The sequence below is a fragment of the Schistocerca serialis genome, chromosome 1 (genome assembly GCF_023864345.2).
Source record: "Schistocerca serialis cubense isolate TAMUIC-IGC-003099 chromosome 1, iqSchSeri2.2, whole genome shotgun sequence".
In the NCBI taxonomy this organism is placed as follows: Eukaryota; Metazoa; Arthropoda; class Insecta; order Orthoptera; family Acrididae; genus Schistocerca; species Schistocerca serialis.
In genome coordinates this window covers 1033045354-1033065539 of record NC_064638.1, presented here as the reverse complement: position 1 = coordinate 1033065539, position 20186 = coordinate 1033045354, and the positions used below count along the sequence as shown (strand labels likewise).

Below are 20186 nucleotides of genomic sequence, written 5' to 3'. Positions count from 1 at the left end.
TATTCAAAAAATTAATGATTTGAGGCAGTCTTGGTACGGTTTAAGTGGTTACAATTCACATGTGTGCACTTTGGAATTGGCATTGCATTCCATTGCAATGCATTCCATTGCAATGCATTCCATTGTGCTTTGTCCTCTTGTCACGACTGCTTCTGTTTATTCGCTGAATCGCACACTAGACAGGTAGGGCTATAGAACCTAGCGCAAAAATGACCAACTAAAAACACCACCTTACAGTGCATCTTAACAGCTAAAATTATGACAGTGCACTTCTTTCGGTGTATTCTTCCTGCACGAAAAATTTTAGGTTGGGTTTTGACATGTCGGAATGAACCATCTCATGTTAGGCCCATTGTTGGTGCAATCAGCCTGACCACCTACAGACTGGCAAAACATCTGGCAGGTTTATTAGTACCAAAACTGGGACACTGCAAACATCATGTTGGGGTTGGTGTGTGACTACTACCGCTCTCCAACCCAGATGGCAAGCGAATTCGAATACTTCAGTTCTAAATCTCTACAAAAGTTATTTTCTTTTTACATCTGCTGCATTCCTAGAGTATCTGCTTAAATCAATTTGTATGTGGTTTGCGTGCCTGTGAACTGACAGTCACTATCAAAGCTGTGTGTGTGTGTGTGTGTGTGTGTGTGTGTGTGTGTGTGTGTGTGTGTGTGTGTGTGTGCGCGGGAGGGAGGGAGGGAGGGAGGGAGGGACTTGTAAATATTCACAAAATATCACACTTGACCTACCACCAAATCTTTGTACTTACATCTGCTGCATTCCTAGAGTATCTGCTTAAATCAATTTGTATGTGGTTTGCGTGCCTGTGAACTGATAGTCACTATCAAAGCTGTGTGTGTGTGTGTGTGTGTGTGTGTGTGTGTGTGTGTGTGTGTGTGCGCGCGCGCTTGCGTGCGCGCGCGCGCGAGAGAGAGAGGGAGGGAGGGAGGGAGGGAGGGAGGGAGGGAGGGACTTGTAAATATTCACAAAATATCACACTTGACCTACCACCAAATCTTTGTACTTACATTGCTTTTGTCACAACTTTTTTCCTGGAATTTTTAACATTTTGTAAGAATGAAAGTCACCAAACAGCCATGCAGTTGAGAAGTTATTTTATTTTGTTTTTGCTACCAGTTTTTCCAAGAAGGTAATTTTTTCAGGTTGTGTTCTCAGAGTTTCAAACCAGAGTTCCATTTCATTTTCACTCACTTCAGTCACTAGTATACATATTCAAATTACACTTTGTCCCTGTAGATTTGTTTTACTTAGGATACAGTATTCCGTTACTGAGAAACTTACTCAATTTAATGGTCTTACAATTTTCTTTTCTTCTTTCTTTTTCTCTAATTAGAAAAGCAACATTATTAATGGTTAACTATCCCTGTACAGTAAAACCATTTTCAATGCCATTAACTGAATTGCCTGTCGTCTTTCGTTACATTTCCTGTCAAAGCTGCTTCTTATTATTATTATCCTCCTCCTTGCTTTCCCACAACCACTGTTTCCTTCTGATGTACATGTCCTGTGACAATGTGTTATTTTTTCCAATTTTTTTACACACACATATTTTCCATGTGGAGTCTGATTTTGTAAATCAGCGTAATGTTTTATGTTTCACACTATGACCTCAGGAGCACCAATTGCCAGCCATGGTATTGTGATAGTACAAGTCACAGCCTCTGCTTAAATATAAAATCATAGTTCAATATATGGGCAGAGATATATCTTATTGTGTATTGGGTAGTGAACACACCCTCAGGTAGCTCCCAGATGGGACGTCAGGCAAGGGGGCAGGATGAGGTTCTGACAGCCAGAAGTGCTCAATTTGAATGTGGCGACCACGAGGGCAACACCTGTTGTATAAAATCGTACCCATGATAAATGAAAAGTGCTAGTTTGCTTTTGTTCTGCAGCATTAATTTACTATGTTAACCAGTTTTCAGCCGAGTTCAATAAATGTGTTTAGTGAATGTGAAACTTTCATTTCAACCAATTACAAATACTCTTCAAACATTTAACAGGTCTATACTTTTAATATGGTAAGATGATATCATAATATGGGGCCATGCCTGATTTGTCTGACTGAATCACAGACAAACCCAAAGTCGTGATTGTTTAACTAGCCAAATTAGAAGAATATGCTCAAGAGATTCCTTTTGAAGACTAAATGACTTCAGAAGTGACTTTGGAAGCCTCAATGGGTTTGGCGATGATGAAAAGCCAGGTTAACCATGTGGTACCACCAAGCAGTGGTAACAGTCCACACCAGCCAATGGAAAATCTAGCGAATGCAGCAGCTCACCTGAGCCAGGAAGCAGGTAACCCTACGAGCAGCAGCAGCAGCGGCAGTGGCAGAGCAGTGTATCGGCTCGATATGTCTTGTGGGAAGCAACAAGACTACAGACTGCGAAACATGAACTGTCTAACACAGTGCTGTGGCTTTTTTAAACAAGATGTGTTGGTTCATATAAAAGTACAACAACAAGTAATTCAAATAGTATTTGTGATAACAGAGTTGCCAGGTATGGCAATCTTCAGTCAGTGCACAAAGAAAGTGGATACATTAAATTCAATAATGAAAGCTATAGTTAAAGTCGATGGCCAAATGGCTGAGATTAAGCAGAGTATTAAAGAACAGAGGACTGAATTTAAGAAGATCATCCAAGTAATGGAATGTATGTGGAATAGTTGATTAAATGACACTGAAAACATGCTGTAATCATATATGAAGAAGAAATTTTTAAATCTGGAGCATGGAAGAGTAGTGAACAATGGTACCTTTTATTAGTAATTTTGGAATGAAAAGTTTCGATAATGCTGGGAATTAGGATCCTTTAGACTTTCTACAAGATTCTACGGATAGATTTCTAAATGCGAGTATTGATGGAGATGGGCCTAAAGCTAAATTTGTGATATGTTTGTTAGAAGGTGAAATGTTATCATTAATGAATTGGAATACTAGCAATTTTAGAACGAAAGGATTTCTGCACAGATGTTGGGGAGAAGCAAAGCAATGTAGGATACAAAATGAATTTTTGAATGGTTCACTATACAGACCAGGTAGACAAAACATAAAAACATTCTATATGGAAGAAACTGAAAAGCCCCATTAACAATCATTTCCACTCTAAAAAAGGCAACCTGACAATATTCAATGAGATTTGATTAATGCACCAAATGAAACACAGATAGTTTCCTAGAATACATAGAAAGATAGACAGATTTTTTTTTAACGAATGGCAGGTAGAACTAACAAAGGGAAATTCATGGTGACAGAAATACAGGATGGGGCAAATAAAAGTATCCTAGATGAGTGGATACAATTGGATGTGAATTAGTGGTAGTATTAACCTACAGTTACCTCCAACAGGAAGGAAAAACTGCCCGATCAGCCGCCAAATCTTGAAGCACATTCACACTATCTTCCCGCCTGACAAAGCTCAGTCTGGTCGCAGTTCTGGCTGGCCACACAGATCACTTGATTTGTCAGCGTTTGATTACAGGGAGCCCTCAAGTCTATGGTGTATCCCAACAACCCTCCTAGCATTCAAAAACTGTAGCAGAACATTTCAGATGAGATTGCAGGAATTCTAGCAGTCCAGCTTCAACCCGCCTTTAGCAACTTGCTGACCGTGACCCAAAAACGTAAAGACATGAATAGTAGCCACTTTCAACATCTGCTATAACCACTGTATTTCCTTTCCTCTACTATGTTTCTTTGTACACTGGTACTCTGTTCTTCAGGCCATTTTTATTTGTACCATCCTGCATAAATGTGCATGACAATGAGGGATGAAGCAGAAGTAAAGAAAACTATAATGGGCAGTATAGGCTATGGTACGGGGAGCATGGAAGAGAGATTTGGCAAAACAAATAATGGGAGGCTACACAGTAATACGGTGAACAGGATTCCAAGAAGAGGGGGGGGGAAAAAAAAAAAAAAAAAAAAAAAAAAAAAAAAAAAAAAAGAATATTTCAATGGCCAAAGGCCAAAGGCCTGCCCTGAGGGCAGGGCACCACTGGAAAGAAGTGATGTGGATAAATGTCTGCAGCAGCCAGATAATGTGAATGAGTGTGAGAGAATGAATGTGGAAGTGAGTTACATACATGTTAATTGAGGTCAAAATTCTACGATTTTGCAAGTAAAAATACTTCTCATGATAATGTTGCTAATTTTTGTGTTGATATTGTTGATGATTTCATTTGTGTTAATGCAGAAATGGGTATTAATGAAGTTGGCAGTGATTCAAACAATGACATAGTGATTTTTTTTATATATGTATAATGTAGAAAGTATTAATGAGGCTGAAGACTTTCTAGTTCTGGAATCAGCTGCAACAGTTGGGAAAATAAAGACGATACTGTGAAATCAAGTGGGTTAAGATCAAGTATGAGCGCATTAACATAAAATGGTAGAGAATAAATAGTAAATAAGACTGGTGATGCTGCAAATTTTAAAGATATGGGAGACTTCATATTTAGCAGTTAATAAATTGCACGAAGGATATGATACTATAGGGAGGAATGGCTAGTTTTATAAACATAGAAATATATACAGTCAGGATGAATGTAAAGAGTTTACTCACCTGTAGCAGGAGACACGTATAAGTTATTGGAAACCTAATAAAGTCAAGTTCGCAATGGAGAAGTTTGCAATGTACAAAACATTATTTCTTGAAAAAGACTTGTAACAAAATTTTTAAAGGTGATTTGGAAATAGAGCCTCCTGATGAGGAAAATAATGTAGGTACCATGTAGTCAGTTTGTGGTGTTTCTGCCACATCTCTGCCTAAATTTCATGACATTTTGTTGTTACATTTCAATGTACAGTATAGAAGGGTGTTGCTGGAAGCTAGGATGAAGGTAGGAACATTTGGTGTACTACAGCAGGTTGAGTGGAAGCTGTATCATGTTGGAGCATAGACAGACATTGGTGATTTCAACTATGAGGCTGAGTACTAATAAGTGTGACTTTTATTATTTATATTTAATGTTTAAATGTTAATGTACATCTGCAACACTTCTGCTGACATTAATTGCAATGAGAATTTATTAATAATAATTTCTGTAACTTTCAGTTCACATTTAGAGACTTATTACAAGTTTAAGTTACCACTGATAGTCATTGGCAGACACTGAGAACTGATCACAAGTGTACCCTGAGCAGGCAGACGAAAAATAGTTAAGATAGCTCAACTACTAGTCTATGATCAGTTTCTGGGGAGGTAAAAAGTGGTTTATTGCGTGACGTTTGATTTCACTTAAACATTGGTCGAATTTTTAAAGGATGCTTCAGAAAACATATATGTGAATTCTAAGATTATGTGGGGCATTTTGTTTTCACTATTTATGGTGGTCTGGGAGTAGTTAATAACAGGGAACTTTGCTAATAGTCGACCGGCTCTTAAGATTTTTATGATTCTATCAATAAAAGGAAAATTAAGTGGCATCCCAATAATTCAAAATTTCTCTTTCTAGTAGCACTAAGATTTTCCCTAGAGGTAGAGAAGAAACCAATCGGGGCCATGGCCAAGAGTCATCTTTACAAGACAGGAGGTAAGCAAGTTGCCTCCGGTTGTTTTACGACAGTGACAGCGGATGTTGCATTCAGAAATGCACCATGTTTGTTCCAGCAGATATATCTTCTATGTGGGAAGCATTACATCCACTGTGAACCATATGAGGGTTACAATTTGCTTTTTCCATAACACTGCTAATAATTTGAACCTTGAATGAAATAATTACTAGACTTGGCATCTTCTACAAACTTCATATACATAACAAGCTCCTTACACAGATAATTTTGAAGAAATACAGAGAGATCAGTTGGAGGAAGAGTAGCTTGAGGAGAGAATCACTACTAAAACTCAACCCGATGTGAATATATAAATAGGAGATTTTGAAGCAGAGCCTTTACTCGAAAAAATGAGTCAGGTTTATGATGTATCAGAAATGTTTGTAGATCACATAAGAGCACACACTGAATTATCTGAGATGCCAGCCACTGGGGTGAATATATGAAGAGCAGCAAATAAGCTAAGTAAGCCAATAAGAAATCACATTTGCCTAACATTCAGAATACTCAGGTGTAAGGGTCCTCGGGTTGCAAGTAGCGGTACAGTACGTAACAATTGCTTGCCAGCCAACCTATCTTGGAATGCTGACAATTTGCTTGGTCAGTAGACGTGCGTCGGGCCGCAGTGTGCCACAGGAGAGTAAGCCACTGGCCACCGTCTGCAGCGTGCCGTATAACTCTCGTGGCCTCGGGCATGAATATGTTTCTTTTCTTAGCTCACCAGGGAGCCTTTCGATAAGACCGTAATTAGCCGGTATTAGGATGTCAGAAACAGTGATGATGGGTGTGCATAGTGTATGTGTTTTATAATCAGTCTTTTGTTAATAAACTGTTTAAAGTTACCTCTCGGTGTTTGCGTATTCTGTACCTCAGGGACCCACTGCTTACGAATCCTGACAAATATTTCGTGTAATTATCATCCGGGGGTAACAACACAAACAACCTCCTTCTAGAAGAGGTGTCAGCATGGGGATAATTATAGAAAACCTACAGTCCTGAAGAGGTGCAGCACAGTGTGAACTTCGAGCAGCAGCAGCATAACATCTTCCGACTATGCGGGGACATCCAACGCTGGAATTCAGGTTTGCCTACTCCAGTATGGCTAGAATATGAAAGGCAGTGATGGATTTTTATTTTACACTTTAGTGACTCATTGGCGTTAAATTAGACAAAATGCCGCAATCCAGTCTGAGTAATGTTGTCGATCTACGAACTGCAAGGAGAGATTTGGCAGTTCAAAGCAGAGAAGTGAGCATAACATTCCGAAAGAGTTGTCAAATGATAGTTCATGCGGTACAAGTACAACTACAATAAAGAATTTTTCATTATTGCCATCAGTACTAGTGTTTATCGGGAAACCCGAAGATGATGTGAGAGTGTTTTTTTGTAAACTTGAAGATGCCACCCTGTTAGGATCATGGACAGATTCCGATAAGCTAGTGGTTGCCAAATTAAGAATTCAGGGAGCAGCACAAGATTTCATTAGTGCGGAGCCTACTTGCGTGAAAACAGAAGATTACAAGGAGTTTAGAATGGCTCTTGTTCAGAGATTTAAATGTAAAAATGCGATCAGATTTTACAGAGAGCAGCTTTACAGTTTGAGAACGTGACGAGACGAATCTATCGAGCAGTTTGCTGGCAGAATTCGAAACATCAACGCTCAAACATAGAGTTAGTAGAAGTGAAAATGAAAATTGCATTCAGTTCTTCAAGGCCGATAGATTGGCAAGATGTAAAATGTTTCAGGAAGCAATAGAATCAGCTGTTGGTTTCTTTGAAGCACTAAGATGACCAAATGAGATGCAGAAACAAGAACGCAGAGTTTTCAACACAACAGTACAATTCCACAGATGCAATAAGGTGGGTCACAAGTGTAAGGATTGTAAAGAGAATTGAATCCGCTATCCCTGTGGGATGCAGGGTCACGTTTCAAGAGATTGTCACAACAAAAAGAAAAGTAATGTGAACAAAGATAATCTTCCAGATCTTCAAACGAGTACGGGGACGTACAGGCCACCATTCTTTCCGCCCCCTGCCAGAGACAATGATTCCTGTTAGTTCTAGTGAAAATCAGACCGAAAATGATGTGATAGGTGCTGCATATCGTGGGAGAAACATCAAACTACTTATTGACACAGAAACACAGACTTCATTAATGTGGTGTTGCATAGATAAACAGGATAAACTGAAACTGGTGCTATTAAAAGTGCAAGGGTTAAACGGAGAAAACTACGTAACTATAGTTGATGTAGAATTAATTCTTGGCCAAGTCCAAGATGAAGGTGAAAATAAAGATACAGATAAATACACAGCAAGGGTACAAGTAGTTTCAAATAAAGAAAAGCGTTACAACAGTGTACTTGGATTTGATTTCTTGTCCGTTAACGAGGCAGAGATATTTGTTGCAGAAAGAAAGATCAGACTAGGCTGTAGCAACTACAACCTAGGAAATCGTTCTTCACATCATACTCAAAGGAGCAGCAATACTGACGTCGTGGGAATGGATCGCCCAAACGATGCATCAGTTCAAACCGTCTGAGTCTGTGTTCAAATTGATCAGCCTCAGCAAATTCCCAAGGTAGCAGGAAAGACACTCTACGTTGAAGTTAAGTCACCCTCATGCAAGGAAGGAACTTTGTTATTAATTGAGTGATCTGGGAAAAGTGAGTTACTGGATACAATGCATTGTTATGTTGTTAGAAGTGTAGGTGTCACTACAATGGTGAGACAGAATGTTGCAAAAGTCCTGGTTACAATAACAAATATGAACAATGAGTTAGCTGTTTTGCCATGAGGAACGAAGGTTGCTGAAGTGTCGAGGATAAGTAAAAGCGATGTAATACAGATTCCAGATGAAGTAACGAACACTGCGGTTATGAACACAGGTTTTGGTAACAGTACCGCAAAATTGCAACGAGGAGACAAAGTTAATAATGAACTGAAGCGCAACTTTGGCAGAAGATAGAACATTTGGCAGCTGATTAACAGAAGATTTTGGGCCTGTTTTATTGGAGTATATAGATTTATTCCGAGAACACGCAAATTTACCTGTCACTCATTTAGTTCAGCATCATATTCATACAGGGAATGCAGCCCCAGTCACACAGAAGCCTTACCGAATAACATTTAGTCAAAGTGAGTTGATAGAAGACATGGTTAAAGAACAATCAGAAGCCGGAATTATAAAACCAAGAGATCTTTCAGACCCACCGTGGTGTTCGTCTGTTGTAATTGTAAATAAGGAATCAGTTTCTGGAGAACCACAGTTCCGTTTTTGTGTTGATTACCGATCTTTGAATGCTGTAATCACACCTGACATTTACCCCTTACAAAATCTAGTGGAAACCTTGGATTACTTGGGCAGATGTCGAATTTTTTCAGTAAGTGATTTAACAAGTGGTTATCACCAGTTAACAGTGCACCCTGATGATCAAGCAAAACCTTCATTTGTAACTGCAACATGAGTATACAAGTACCTTCGTATGCCATTTGGACTTCATAATGCTCCGGCTACATTTTAATGCCTGATGGATTCAGTTTTATGAGGGCTCACCCCAACACAAGCACTTGTTTATCTAGATGACGTAATAATTTTTTGTGAAAACATGAAGCAGCATACTGAGAGACTACAAGCTATCTTTGAGGGTATAGGAAGTGCAAACCTGTCTTTGTCAATATATAAATGTCATTTTGCACAAAGTAAGGTTAACTGCCTTGGTCATGTTATAACCAGTGAAGGTGTTTGACCTGATTCAAAATTAATTGAAGATGTAAAGAATTTTCCTGAACCACAGAATTTGAAAGAACTACAATCATTCTTGGGATTGTCAAATTTCAACAGATGATTTATAGCCGGTTATGCGAATATAGCACGTCCAATGACACAGTTACTGAAGAAAGGAGCCACATTTAATTGGTCAACAGAATGCAAAAGGGCAATGGAAGAACTTAAAACTGCTCTAACCACAGCCCCAGTGTTAGCCTATCCGGATTTTAGTAAACCTTTTATTCTTTCAACAGATGAATCCAATTTTGCCATAGATGCAATCTTGTCTCAAGAAGTTGATGGTCATGAACATCCAATCTCATTTGCTTCCAGACAATTAAACAAAGCAGAATGTAATTATACTACTACCAAGAAGGAGCTTTGTGCTTTGGTTTTTGGTATAACACATAACAGATGTTTCTTAACAAGAACAGAATTTACAGTTATTACAGATCACGCTGCACTTAAATGGTTGTTGAGCTTAAAGGATCCAAGTTCCAGATTAATAAGATGGGCATTAAGACTGAGTGAGTACCAATTTGTTCACCAACTTGGTAAACAACATGTGAATGCTGATGCAATGAGTTGAAAAGTCAATGTTTGTGCTACAATAAGTCGAGAAGAAGAGTTAAAGGCAGCTCAAGAAGAAGATCCACAATGTAAATTATGGAAAAATGAATAACGTTTTGTTGAAATAGATGGAGTATTGTACAAAATCACTAGAAAAGGAAACCGCCTAGTTATTCCAGACAGCATGAAAGATCAAATCATGAGAAAACAACATCATTCTTTATTATCAGGACACTGCGGCAAAAAAGCAACAAACAGTAAACTGCTCAAATGTTTCAGTGGCCGAGCTGCAAAGCTGACGTTTTTGAGTTTGTTTCACAATGTGATTCCTGTAACAGATGGAATAATGTAGGAAAAAGTAGAGCAACATTGCAAGAACTGCCAGAGACAAGTGGACAATTTGAAAGAGTAGGACTAGATGATGTAGGACTGTTGCCTAAGACAAAAGATGGTTACAAGTACATACTGACAATGTTAGATTATTTCTCTAGATACCTTCTGATGATACCAATACCTGATCAGAGTGGTGAGACTATATCTGAAGTTTTTGTAAAAGAACGGATTCTTAAGTTTGGATCACCATAAAGTATAATTAGTGATCAAGGAACGAATTTTATGAGTGAATTACTTAAACATACTTGTAAGTTCATACAAATAACTCAGTTAAGGACTACGCCAGCATACCCTGAAGGAAATGGAAGAGTTGAGCGAGTCCACAGAACAATTATTAAAATGGTTAGCCATTATGGGGGCAGCAGACATGACAATTGGGATGTCTGTTTACTGTACTTGGTAAGTTGTTACAATGCCAAAATGCACAGCTCAACTGGCCTAAGTCCATATGATATCGCCTACAGAAGAAGAATGCATTCACCTTTGGACCTTGCACGATCGACTGCCAGAATCAGCAATGAACACACAAGGGATCTAGCACGCAAACTAAAGGAAGCATGCGACCACCAAGCATCAGTGTCACAGTATCGAGTTGGAGATCTTGTGTATCTGAGCAACGTGGTGTTAAAGAAGAGTCAAGACAAAAAGTTTAAGAAGTTTTGGAAAGGACCATATCCAATCTTGAAGGTGTTGTTGCCAGTCACTCTTAAGCTCCAACTGCCCTTTCGTTCTATTGTCATTCATGTCAATTGTGTAAAGCCATTTCTGGGTAGATTTCCTGTAGCATCGCAAGACGACGAGGACTGACCGAGAAGCAGACCTGCTGTTCTCAAACCCAGGAAGCGAGAAACACAAGGTCGCAGTCCAGATTTCAAGGCTGAGGCATCGCCACGTTCTGAGTGATCCTGTTCCAGACACCCCTACAATCTGCATAAGTGTGTGTAGTGTGTGAGAGTGCAATGCATGTGTTTATGTGAATGTGTTGTGAAAATTTAGTATTGAAGCTATTACAAAGGGTGCACAAGTGAAGCTAAACCTTTTACTACACGTTACCAGAACTAATTAACCATGTCCATTTTTATTCTAATGTTTGCTATGACAGCATATTCTACTAATGCTATAGTAATAGTACCACAGAGTACAGGTGTCTTGTTTGAACCACGATCAGACAGGGTAGTTTCAACAAGTAATGCAAAACTTGTTCTCAAGTACAATCTGAGTGAAACCCAGGAACAGTTCAATTCTGTAAAGAAGCAAATTGATCTAATTCGTTCTGTTAAGGGTAATTATACAATTTTGGAAATCTTGGTATAGTAACTGAATCCCAGCCAAAATGCAGGTAGGGTCTACATTTGATAATTAAGGATTACTAATAGTTTACCAAATATTACAATTGATGCCCTTAACTTAAGAACAGCCTTAGAAAGTAGTACCCTGTGAAGTGGAGACGGGCAGGTATTCATGTAAAGTACGTACTAAATGATTATCTACTGATCAGCAAGGATCAAAGATATTTTTTGTCCCTAAATGAAAACGATTTGCATATGTGTAAACATAGTCATATAAGTTAATTTGCCATGAATTGGCAGTATTCTAAGATAGCAGAGTGTACAGCTGTGAGAAAGAACTGTTTATGAATCATCCCCCAAGAGATGATTGCCCTAGAATTTTAACATGTCTTTATCATCCATATATTAAACGATGTTTTGAAGGTATAATTTTCTCATTTAACTCCACCCTAGATGTCACATTTACATGTAGCAATTATGATACACCTGAGCTACCCTTTACACTCAAACTGAATAACAGTGAATTAATCTTGAATGCTACACATTGTGATTTATCATGTGAACTATTTGATATGCCTAGTGTATTGCCAACTACATTTCATGCCACTGGACATTTGCCATTAACAAGAATGTTATCTGTTTATTACAATGATTCATACATATGGAAAGCATTCCGTATCAGGTATTTCTGAAGACAATGATTTAATTAAGGATATCCATGAAAATGTAATTTCTTCCAATAATGAGTTAATCTTCATTGAAGCAGCAAATAGTATTAGGAACTTCGATTCATTCAATAATGTTAACGCATACTTGATTGTCAGTATTGTGTTTTTATTGCTTTTATTAATTTGTCTTTTGTCAACAGCATTTGTCACGTATGAAACTATCATCCTGAAAGCTTGCTTCTCTGTACTGAATGTTACTGTGTCTGCAAATGAAATACATGTTGAGATGCCTTCTGATGCCACGAATGGCAAAATAAATTCATAACACCCAGGAGGTTGTTTTGAGCTACCTATGGTTACTCTTTTTCTCTGGCGAGAGTGATGTAAGGGTCTACGGGTTGCACGTAGTCATACAGTACATAACACGCGCTCACCAGATGACCTATCTTGGAATGCCGACAATTTGCTTGGTCAGTAGATGCTCGTCCGGCTGCTGTCCGCTGCAGGAGAGTAAGCCACTGGGCGTCCACAGCGTGCCGTATAACTAGCGCGGCCTTGAGGGCGAATATGTCTCTTTTCTTAGCTCGCCATGGAGCCTTTAGATATGACCGTAATTAGCCAGTGTTAGGGTGTCAGACACACTGATGAAGGGTGCACGTAGCATGCGTGTTTTATAATCAGTCTTTTGTTAATAAACTGTTTAAAGTTACTTCTCGGTGTTCGTGTATTCTGTACCTCAGAGACCCCACTGCTTACAAATCCTGACAAATATTTCATATAATTATCATCCAGGGGTAACAACACAAACAGCCTCCTTATACAAGCATGTTTAGTGAACCCACATCTGAGTGAATTTTATACTTGTTATGGGATGAATGACAAAAGTAGGTGCCACAATTAACTGCAGCAGGTATCTGTTTTGAGTTTAAAGTAGGAGATAACAGTTTTAGAGTTCAGTTTAATAAGATTTTATTAGGCAGTAAAGTTGTAGCCGAACTGTACCACAAGTCTCCTGATAATTACAAACACTGGAATCAGCCTGTATTGTGTAACGAAAAGATAGTTTGTGCAGTTAATGAGAGGATTAAAGGGACTGGGGGATAAATGAAGCACAGGGGCAGCAACTCTCTGAATTGTTAGGAAATTTTAGTTGTCTACTCTCTGAATCTCCATGGAAGAATTTTTAATGCAACTTGAACATCAAGTAGCCATGAGGACAACACCCTTTGCATACGCTCAATAAACGGTTGGCTGATTTGGGGAAGGGGACCAAACAGCGAGGTCATCAGTCCCGTCGGATTAGGGAAGGATGGGGTAGGAAGTCAGTCATGCCCTTTCACAGGAACTATCCTGGCATTTACCTGAAGCAGTTTAGAGAAATCACGGAAAACCTAAATCAGGATGGCCAGACACAGGTTTGAACCATCGCCCTCCCTTCAACAAATTAATTCAGTGCATGTTGAACTTTTATTTCAACCAACCACGAGTATTCAACCCTTCTATATTTTGAAAATGACGTGAGAACATCATAACCTAGCTATTCAAAAGTAATAAAAGACTTGCACAGATAACAATGGAAGGGACACACACACAGCTAGCCACTCTTCACATGGAGAACATATAGTACCCGGTATTTTTTATGCAAATCATGTTCTTCTCCTGGTCAAAGATATCACATGGCTCTATGACACATTACCCAACTGAGTCAATGTATGCATCGAGGCCAGAGGGGTGCAACATCATACTGATAAGTGGGCTCATACTGCCAAGGTCTTTGTAAATTTTTAGTCACTGAAATAACATCACATACCTTCTCAATCTGTAAAGTGTTAAGTTTCCTCCTCCCCTTCTTGGTGTTTCACCTTTTTTGCCAGGGATGCTATAAGCTGCTTGAAAAAATTTACTTGAGAACCAGCTAGTAAGTATTTACAAGCTCACTGGACAAAAAATAACTATCATGCAGATACTAGAAACTTCAGTCTCCTGCAGAGGGCAAAGAATGAGATGAAAAATGGCAGGTATCTGCTTCAAGATCTGCATAGCATTAATGAGTTCCCAAGGATGTCATACAGCACAGTGCCCGTCTCATTCTTCCAAGTGTGTAGCATTGTGAACTACTTTTATTGAAAGACGGACAACAGGAGGCAACATGCACACAATGCGGACATACTATGCAAGTGCTCCAACAATTAGATAGTGTACGATCAGAAGCTTGTCAATTTATTCCCCAGTGCATCACAGTTGTCACTGAGGTTTACAGAAGTATTACAAGCTTACCAGAAAAGATAACTTTTTTGTCTAGTGAGGTTGTATATAGTACTCAACATAGCAGATTTAATTTTATTTCATGTTAATGTTCCATTGGGCATACTTACAAACTAAGCACAGCCTGCATTGAAACAAATAATGCTGGAACATTAAATGTTTCAAAAAATATTTCTGCTGCCTTCTCTCTGTTACGCCTAGGATTTAGTGGTGCCTCCGTTAACAGCACAGGATGCTGCAAGAAAAACAATTACGGCAATAATACCTAATTAAGAAACAGTAAACACACAGAACCACATAATTTTATGAAGACTTCTCTACCTCTTCAGCAAATGTATTAAGCTGATCTTTACTGTAGATATATTGCCAAATCCTTTCCATATCGTTCCAGTCAGAAACAATTCCATGTTCCATTGGATACCTTATGCTTAACAATCCCCTGTGCTCTTCAGCTTTAGGTCCTACAAACAAGTCAGCTTCAAGTGCTCCAGCCATAACGCGAATATGCTTTGGACGTCCAATACTACATGAAAAAGCACAATATAAATATTAATCGAAGGACCATACACTGCTTCATCACACTACTGGACATTTCTCAAAATTCTGTAAAATGCAAGCTATGAGTTATAATGCACTAAAAGTACATAGACAAGCAAAACAGCTACATAACAACACTAAATCTAACACTGTCTTTCTTAAGAGAAACTTTGGTAAAGTATAATTGTTAATGGTCCTAACAGAATTTTTCTTTTAATTATGTTATATTATCTTAGTGAGATCTTTTAATCTGGCAAAAAGCCTTAAAAATTTGTATATTAAAAATTTTCTAAATAACGATGTAAAGTTATTGTGAGCGAGACTTTCTTTCAATCTGAAACAAATCACAGCAGATCAACAAACTGTATCATGGCTTGAGATTTAACAGAAAGAAATAGTCCCTGTAGTGTTACATGTTTACGTGCCACATATCAAATAGAAAATTGTGGGCAAGTGCAATTTTGTCATTTCTGTTTATTAATACATAATTATATATAAAAAACAAAGATGCTGTAACTTACCAAATGAGAAAGTGCTGGTAGATACACACAATAAGAAACACACACACAAATTTCAAGCTTTCACAACCCAAGGTTGCTTCATCAGGAAAGAGGGAAGGTGAGGGAAAGACGAAAGGATGTGGGTTTTAAGGGAGAGGGTAAGGAGTCTTTCCAATCCCGGGAGCGGAAAGACTTACCTTAGGGGGAAAAAGGACAGGTATACACTCGCACGCACATACATATCCATCCGCACATATACAGACACAGGCAGACATATGCAAATGCAAAGAGGTTGGGCAGAGATGTCAGTCGAGGCGGAAGTACAGAGGCAAAGATCTTGTTGAATGACAGGTGATGTACGAGGGGCGGCAACTTGAAATTAGCAGAGGTTGAGGCCTGGTGGGTAGCGGGAAGAGAGAATATATTGAAGGGCAAGTTCCATCTCCAGAGTTCTGATAGGTTGGTGTCAGTGGGAAGTATCCAGATAATCCGGACAGTGTAACACTGTGCCAAGATGTGTTACCTTTGTAAACTCTTGGTTCATCCCTATGAAATCCCCAAACCACCTTCCCTACCCTCTGGCTCCTACCCTTGAAACCATCCCCGGTGTAAAACCTGTCCCATGCACCCTCCCACCACCACCTACTCCAATCCTGTAACCCGGAAGTTGTACATGATCAAACGCAGAGCCACGTGTGAAAGCACCCACGTGATTTACCAACTAACATGCCTACACTGTGAAACCTTCTATGTGGGAATGACCACCAACAAACTGTCCATCTGCATGAACGGTCACATGCAGACAGTGTTTGTTGGTAATGAGGATCACCCTGTGGCTAAACATGCCTTGGTGCACGGCCAGCACATCTTGGCACAGTGTTACACCGTCCGGGTTATCTCGATACTTCCCACTGACACCAACCTATCAGAACTCCAGAGATGGGAACTTGCCCTTCAATATATTCTCTCTTCCCGTTACCCACCAGGCCTCAACATCTGCTAATTTCAAGTTGCCGCCCCTTGTGCATCACCTGTCATTCAACAACATCTTTGCCTCTGTAATTCCGCCTCGACTGACATCTCTGCCCAACCTCTTTGCATTTACATATGTCTGCCTGTGATATATATATATATATGTGTGTGTGTGTGTGTGTGTGTGTGTGTGTGTGTGTGTGTGTGTGTGTGTGTGTGTGTGTGTGTGGGGCGCGCGCGTGTATACCTGTCATTTTTTCCCGCTAAGTAAGTCTTTCCGCTCCCGGGATTGGAATGACTCCTTACCTTCTCCCTTAAAACCCACTTCCTTTCGTATTTCCCTCTCCTTCCCTCTTTCCTGATGAGGCAACAGTTTGTTGCGAAAGCTTGAATTTTGTGTGTATGTATGTGTCTGTCTGTGTTTCTATCGACCTGCCAGCGCTTTCGTATGGTAAGTCACATCATCTTTGTTTTTAATTTTTTTTAATATATATATATATATATATATATATATATATATATATATATATATATATATATATATATACACACACACACACACACACACACACACACACACACACACACACACACTAGACTGAAAAAATGCTGCTTATAAAGCCTTCAATAATTTCTCTTCCTTGCTGTTATTGTCTGTGAGACATCTCTGGAAAGCAAGTACCATTTTGGAAAAACTCATAAAAACACTTTTTTCAAACCAAAATTTATTTTTACAAGAAAGACCACTTCTTAAATTATTTTTCTACACAGTTGCAAGCATTGTTCAGACAGTTGTCATAGTGGGAAAGCAACTTTTCTCTGCCCTCTTCATAAAAGACACCAAATAAAAATACAGCCACTGCTGAATATCATTTTTCGCATCTTCATCACTGTCAAAGTGCCTTTCCCCAAAATAATGCCTCAAATTCGAGAACAAATGGTGGACAGATGGTGCAAGATCAGGGCTGTACCACAGTTGATTGAACTACTCCCTACTGAACTGGTGAACACGGTTTTGAACGACACCAGCAAAATGGGGACATGAGTTGTCGTAACGTACCACGATGCCTTGACACAGTGATCCAAACCTATTCTTCTGAAATGCGCGTTGAAGTTTTCTCAATGTTTCACAGTACTACACCAAACTGATGGTTGCATCTCTGGGAAGGAACTCAACAACAGAATGCCCCGTCTGTCCCACCACGCAATACACAACCCCATTCCGCTGTTATTCAACAATTCGGTTGGGAGTAGTTTGATCACCCACTGTGGAGCCCTGGTCTTGCATCTTCCACTTGTTCTTGACCTTTAAGCGTGATTTTGGAAGGTGCTTTTACAGCGATGATTAAGCAAAAAATGGTGTTTAGCAGGAAATGCGGTTTCTTGTAAAAATAAATTTTGATTTGAAAGAATGTTTTAAGAGTTTTTTTTCTCCAAAATGGGACTTAATTTCTGAGCATCCTTCCTACATTCAACAAACACACTCAAACATTAAAAACTTGTCAAAAAAATATAATATCAATGATGATAATGTAATATTATGTGAACATATCCTTCTATATAACGAAAAAAATATTGGAACTGACTTACTAGTTTGGAAACCGACATTTTGGAATGTGATCTCCTGCAAATCCTGCTTTGATGACTCCAGAGCCCTGTAAATAAGCATCTAGCAATAGAAATAACAAAATAACAACAACATTTATTGATTACAACAAACTACAACCCAAATGGCACCCATTATCCTTTATTTAACCATAGAAAAACAATATAAGTCTTCTTATGCTGCAACTCTAGATCAGAAGATGACTAATTACGCTGAAACCAGTAATTGTATGAGTAAAACTTGCGATTGTCATCTGTCTACACAAAAGAAAACAGTCTCACCTACTGCCCTACATCCAAATATAACCATGTTGGACTTCTCAAAGAACTAATCTCCTTTTCTCAATCCCTGCAATGGAAACATTTCTTTGCCACCAATCCCTCCACTCAAAGCCAACCTAATCTCAACACTGAACCTGCCTCTCCACCATCCAACCATGATACTACCCCCTACCGCCTAACCAGCCTGTGGTCACCTTCAAAGAATTCCTTACCTCCAACTTGACCTCACCATCCTTCCCCAGGTCTTCTACTAAGGACACCAACCTTTCACAAAGGAAAGGAATACACAGTGTCAAAACAGAAAAGCCAATTGCCTGACTCCTCCACCTATTAACTCTGCCACAGAGACCCCATCTCAGAAGTTCAACATAACCTCTAATTCCAGCTTAAAGCCTTAGGCATTTTCCAGAGTCTCTCCCCTAAATCCGTTTTCTTCCTCACCCCACGGGCAACCATAACACACATGCCTTTTGAGATCTACAAACTCCACAATCCTGCACACCCCATTGTAGCTAGTTACTGAGTTCCCACTGAAAGAATTTCAGCCCTTACTGAGCAAACTCTGCCAACCAACTACCCAAAATCTAGTCTCCCAAGTCAAAAGATACCAACCATTTCCTTCAACAACTCTTCACCATATCTATCCCTTAACCTCCTGCATCCTTTGCATCACTGTTGATGTCACTTCCCTACACACCAACATCCACCATGACAATTGTCTTGCTGCTCTTGGACACTATCTCTCCCCACATCCTTCGGACTCCAAACCAACTACTTTATTCTTCATCTACCTCAATAACTTTTATCATAATACATAATTACTTTTCCTCTGAAGGAAAAGTATACTAACAAATCTGCAGTACAGCCATGGGCACCAGCAAGGCATCTTCCTATGCCAGCCTGTTTCCCACCCCTCCTAAAGTGGTGTTCCATTACCCACCCACTCTCCAAAACATGTTAGTCCATTCCTATGCCACTCCCAAGTCAACCCACCCAGCACTTCCTATTCCAGTCTTGTCACAGACTTAACCTAATCCATCAGAGGTCAGGCCACCTGTAAAAGCAGCAATATCATATACCAGCACTGCTCCAATTGCTGCAACAGTAGCAGTAGCTGTCCATCAAGATGAATCGCCACCATCAAACTGTGGCCACCAAACTGTATCACCCTGTGGCACAAGCTGAAGATAAGAACCTTGATTTCAATGGCTGCTTCACAAACGAGGCCATCTCAATCCTCCCCTCCACCACCAGCTTTTCTGAAATGCACAAATGGGAGTTATCTTTACAACACATTCTTTGCTCCCGAAATCATCCAGGCCTCTAACCCACTGTGCACGCAGCCTGCACCAACAGTACCAGTATCCACACCTGTCCTTTCACCTCCTCCTAAGTCATGTCCACTCACACTTATTGTGCGCCTGTCAACATTGACCTGCCACTACCTTGCCCCTGCACACTCCACCAGGGAGTGCTCACTTCCCCCCCCCCCCCCCCCCTCCAAACACACATCCCTTCTCCCACCATCCCCACCCAACTCCAGATTGCTGCTTCCAATCGACACAACACATTTGCTTTCCACCTGGAAGTGGTCTTGTGTGTGTACGGTGTGCTTGCCTGTGTGTTTTCCTTTTGGAAGAAGGATTTGGTTGAAAGTTCAATGTGCAACAATCTTCTGACTGTGCCTGTCTGCTGCTCTAGTGAGTAGCCATTTATCCTTTTCATAATATTAGTGATATGTCAATTTGGACTTTCCACTG

At 39.6% G+C, this 20186-nt stretch overlaps 1 protein-coding gene across 1 annotated transcript in view; it reads right to left on the bottom strand.

The window, feature by feature from the left end:
* The window catches only part of LOC126414198 (actin-related protein 1), a 73866-nt gene that overhangs the window by 50180 nt on the left and 3500 nt on the right, over nt 1-20186 (bottom strand). Inside the window, exons 2-4 of the mRNA XM_050083326.1 lie at nt 18130-18194; nt 14852-15053; nt 14641-14765 (exon numbers count right to left, since the gene is read on the bottom strand). Coding sequence (XP_049939283.1) covers nt 14641-14765; nt 14852-15053; nt 18130-18194 — 392 coding nt within the window. The remainder of the gene's footprint in view (nt 1-14640; nt 14766-14851; nt 15054-18129; nt 18195-20186) is intronic.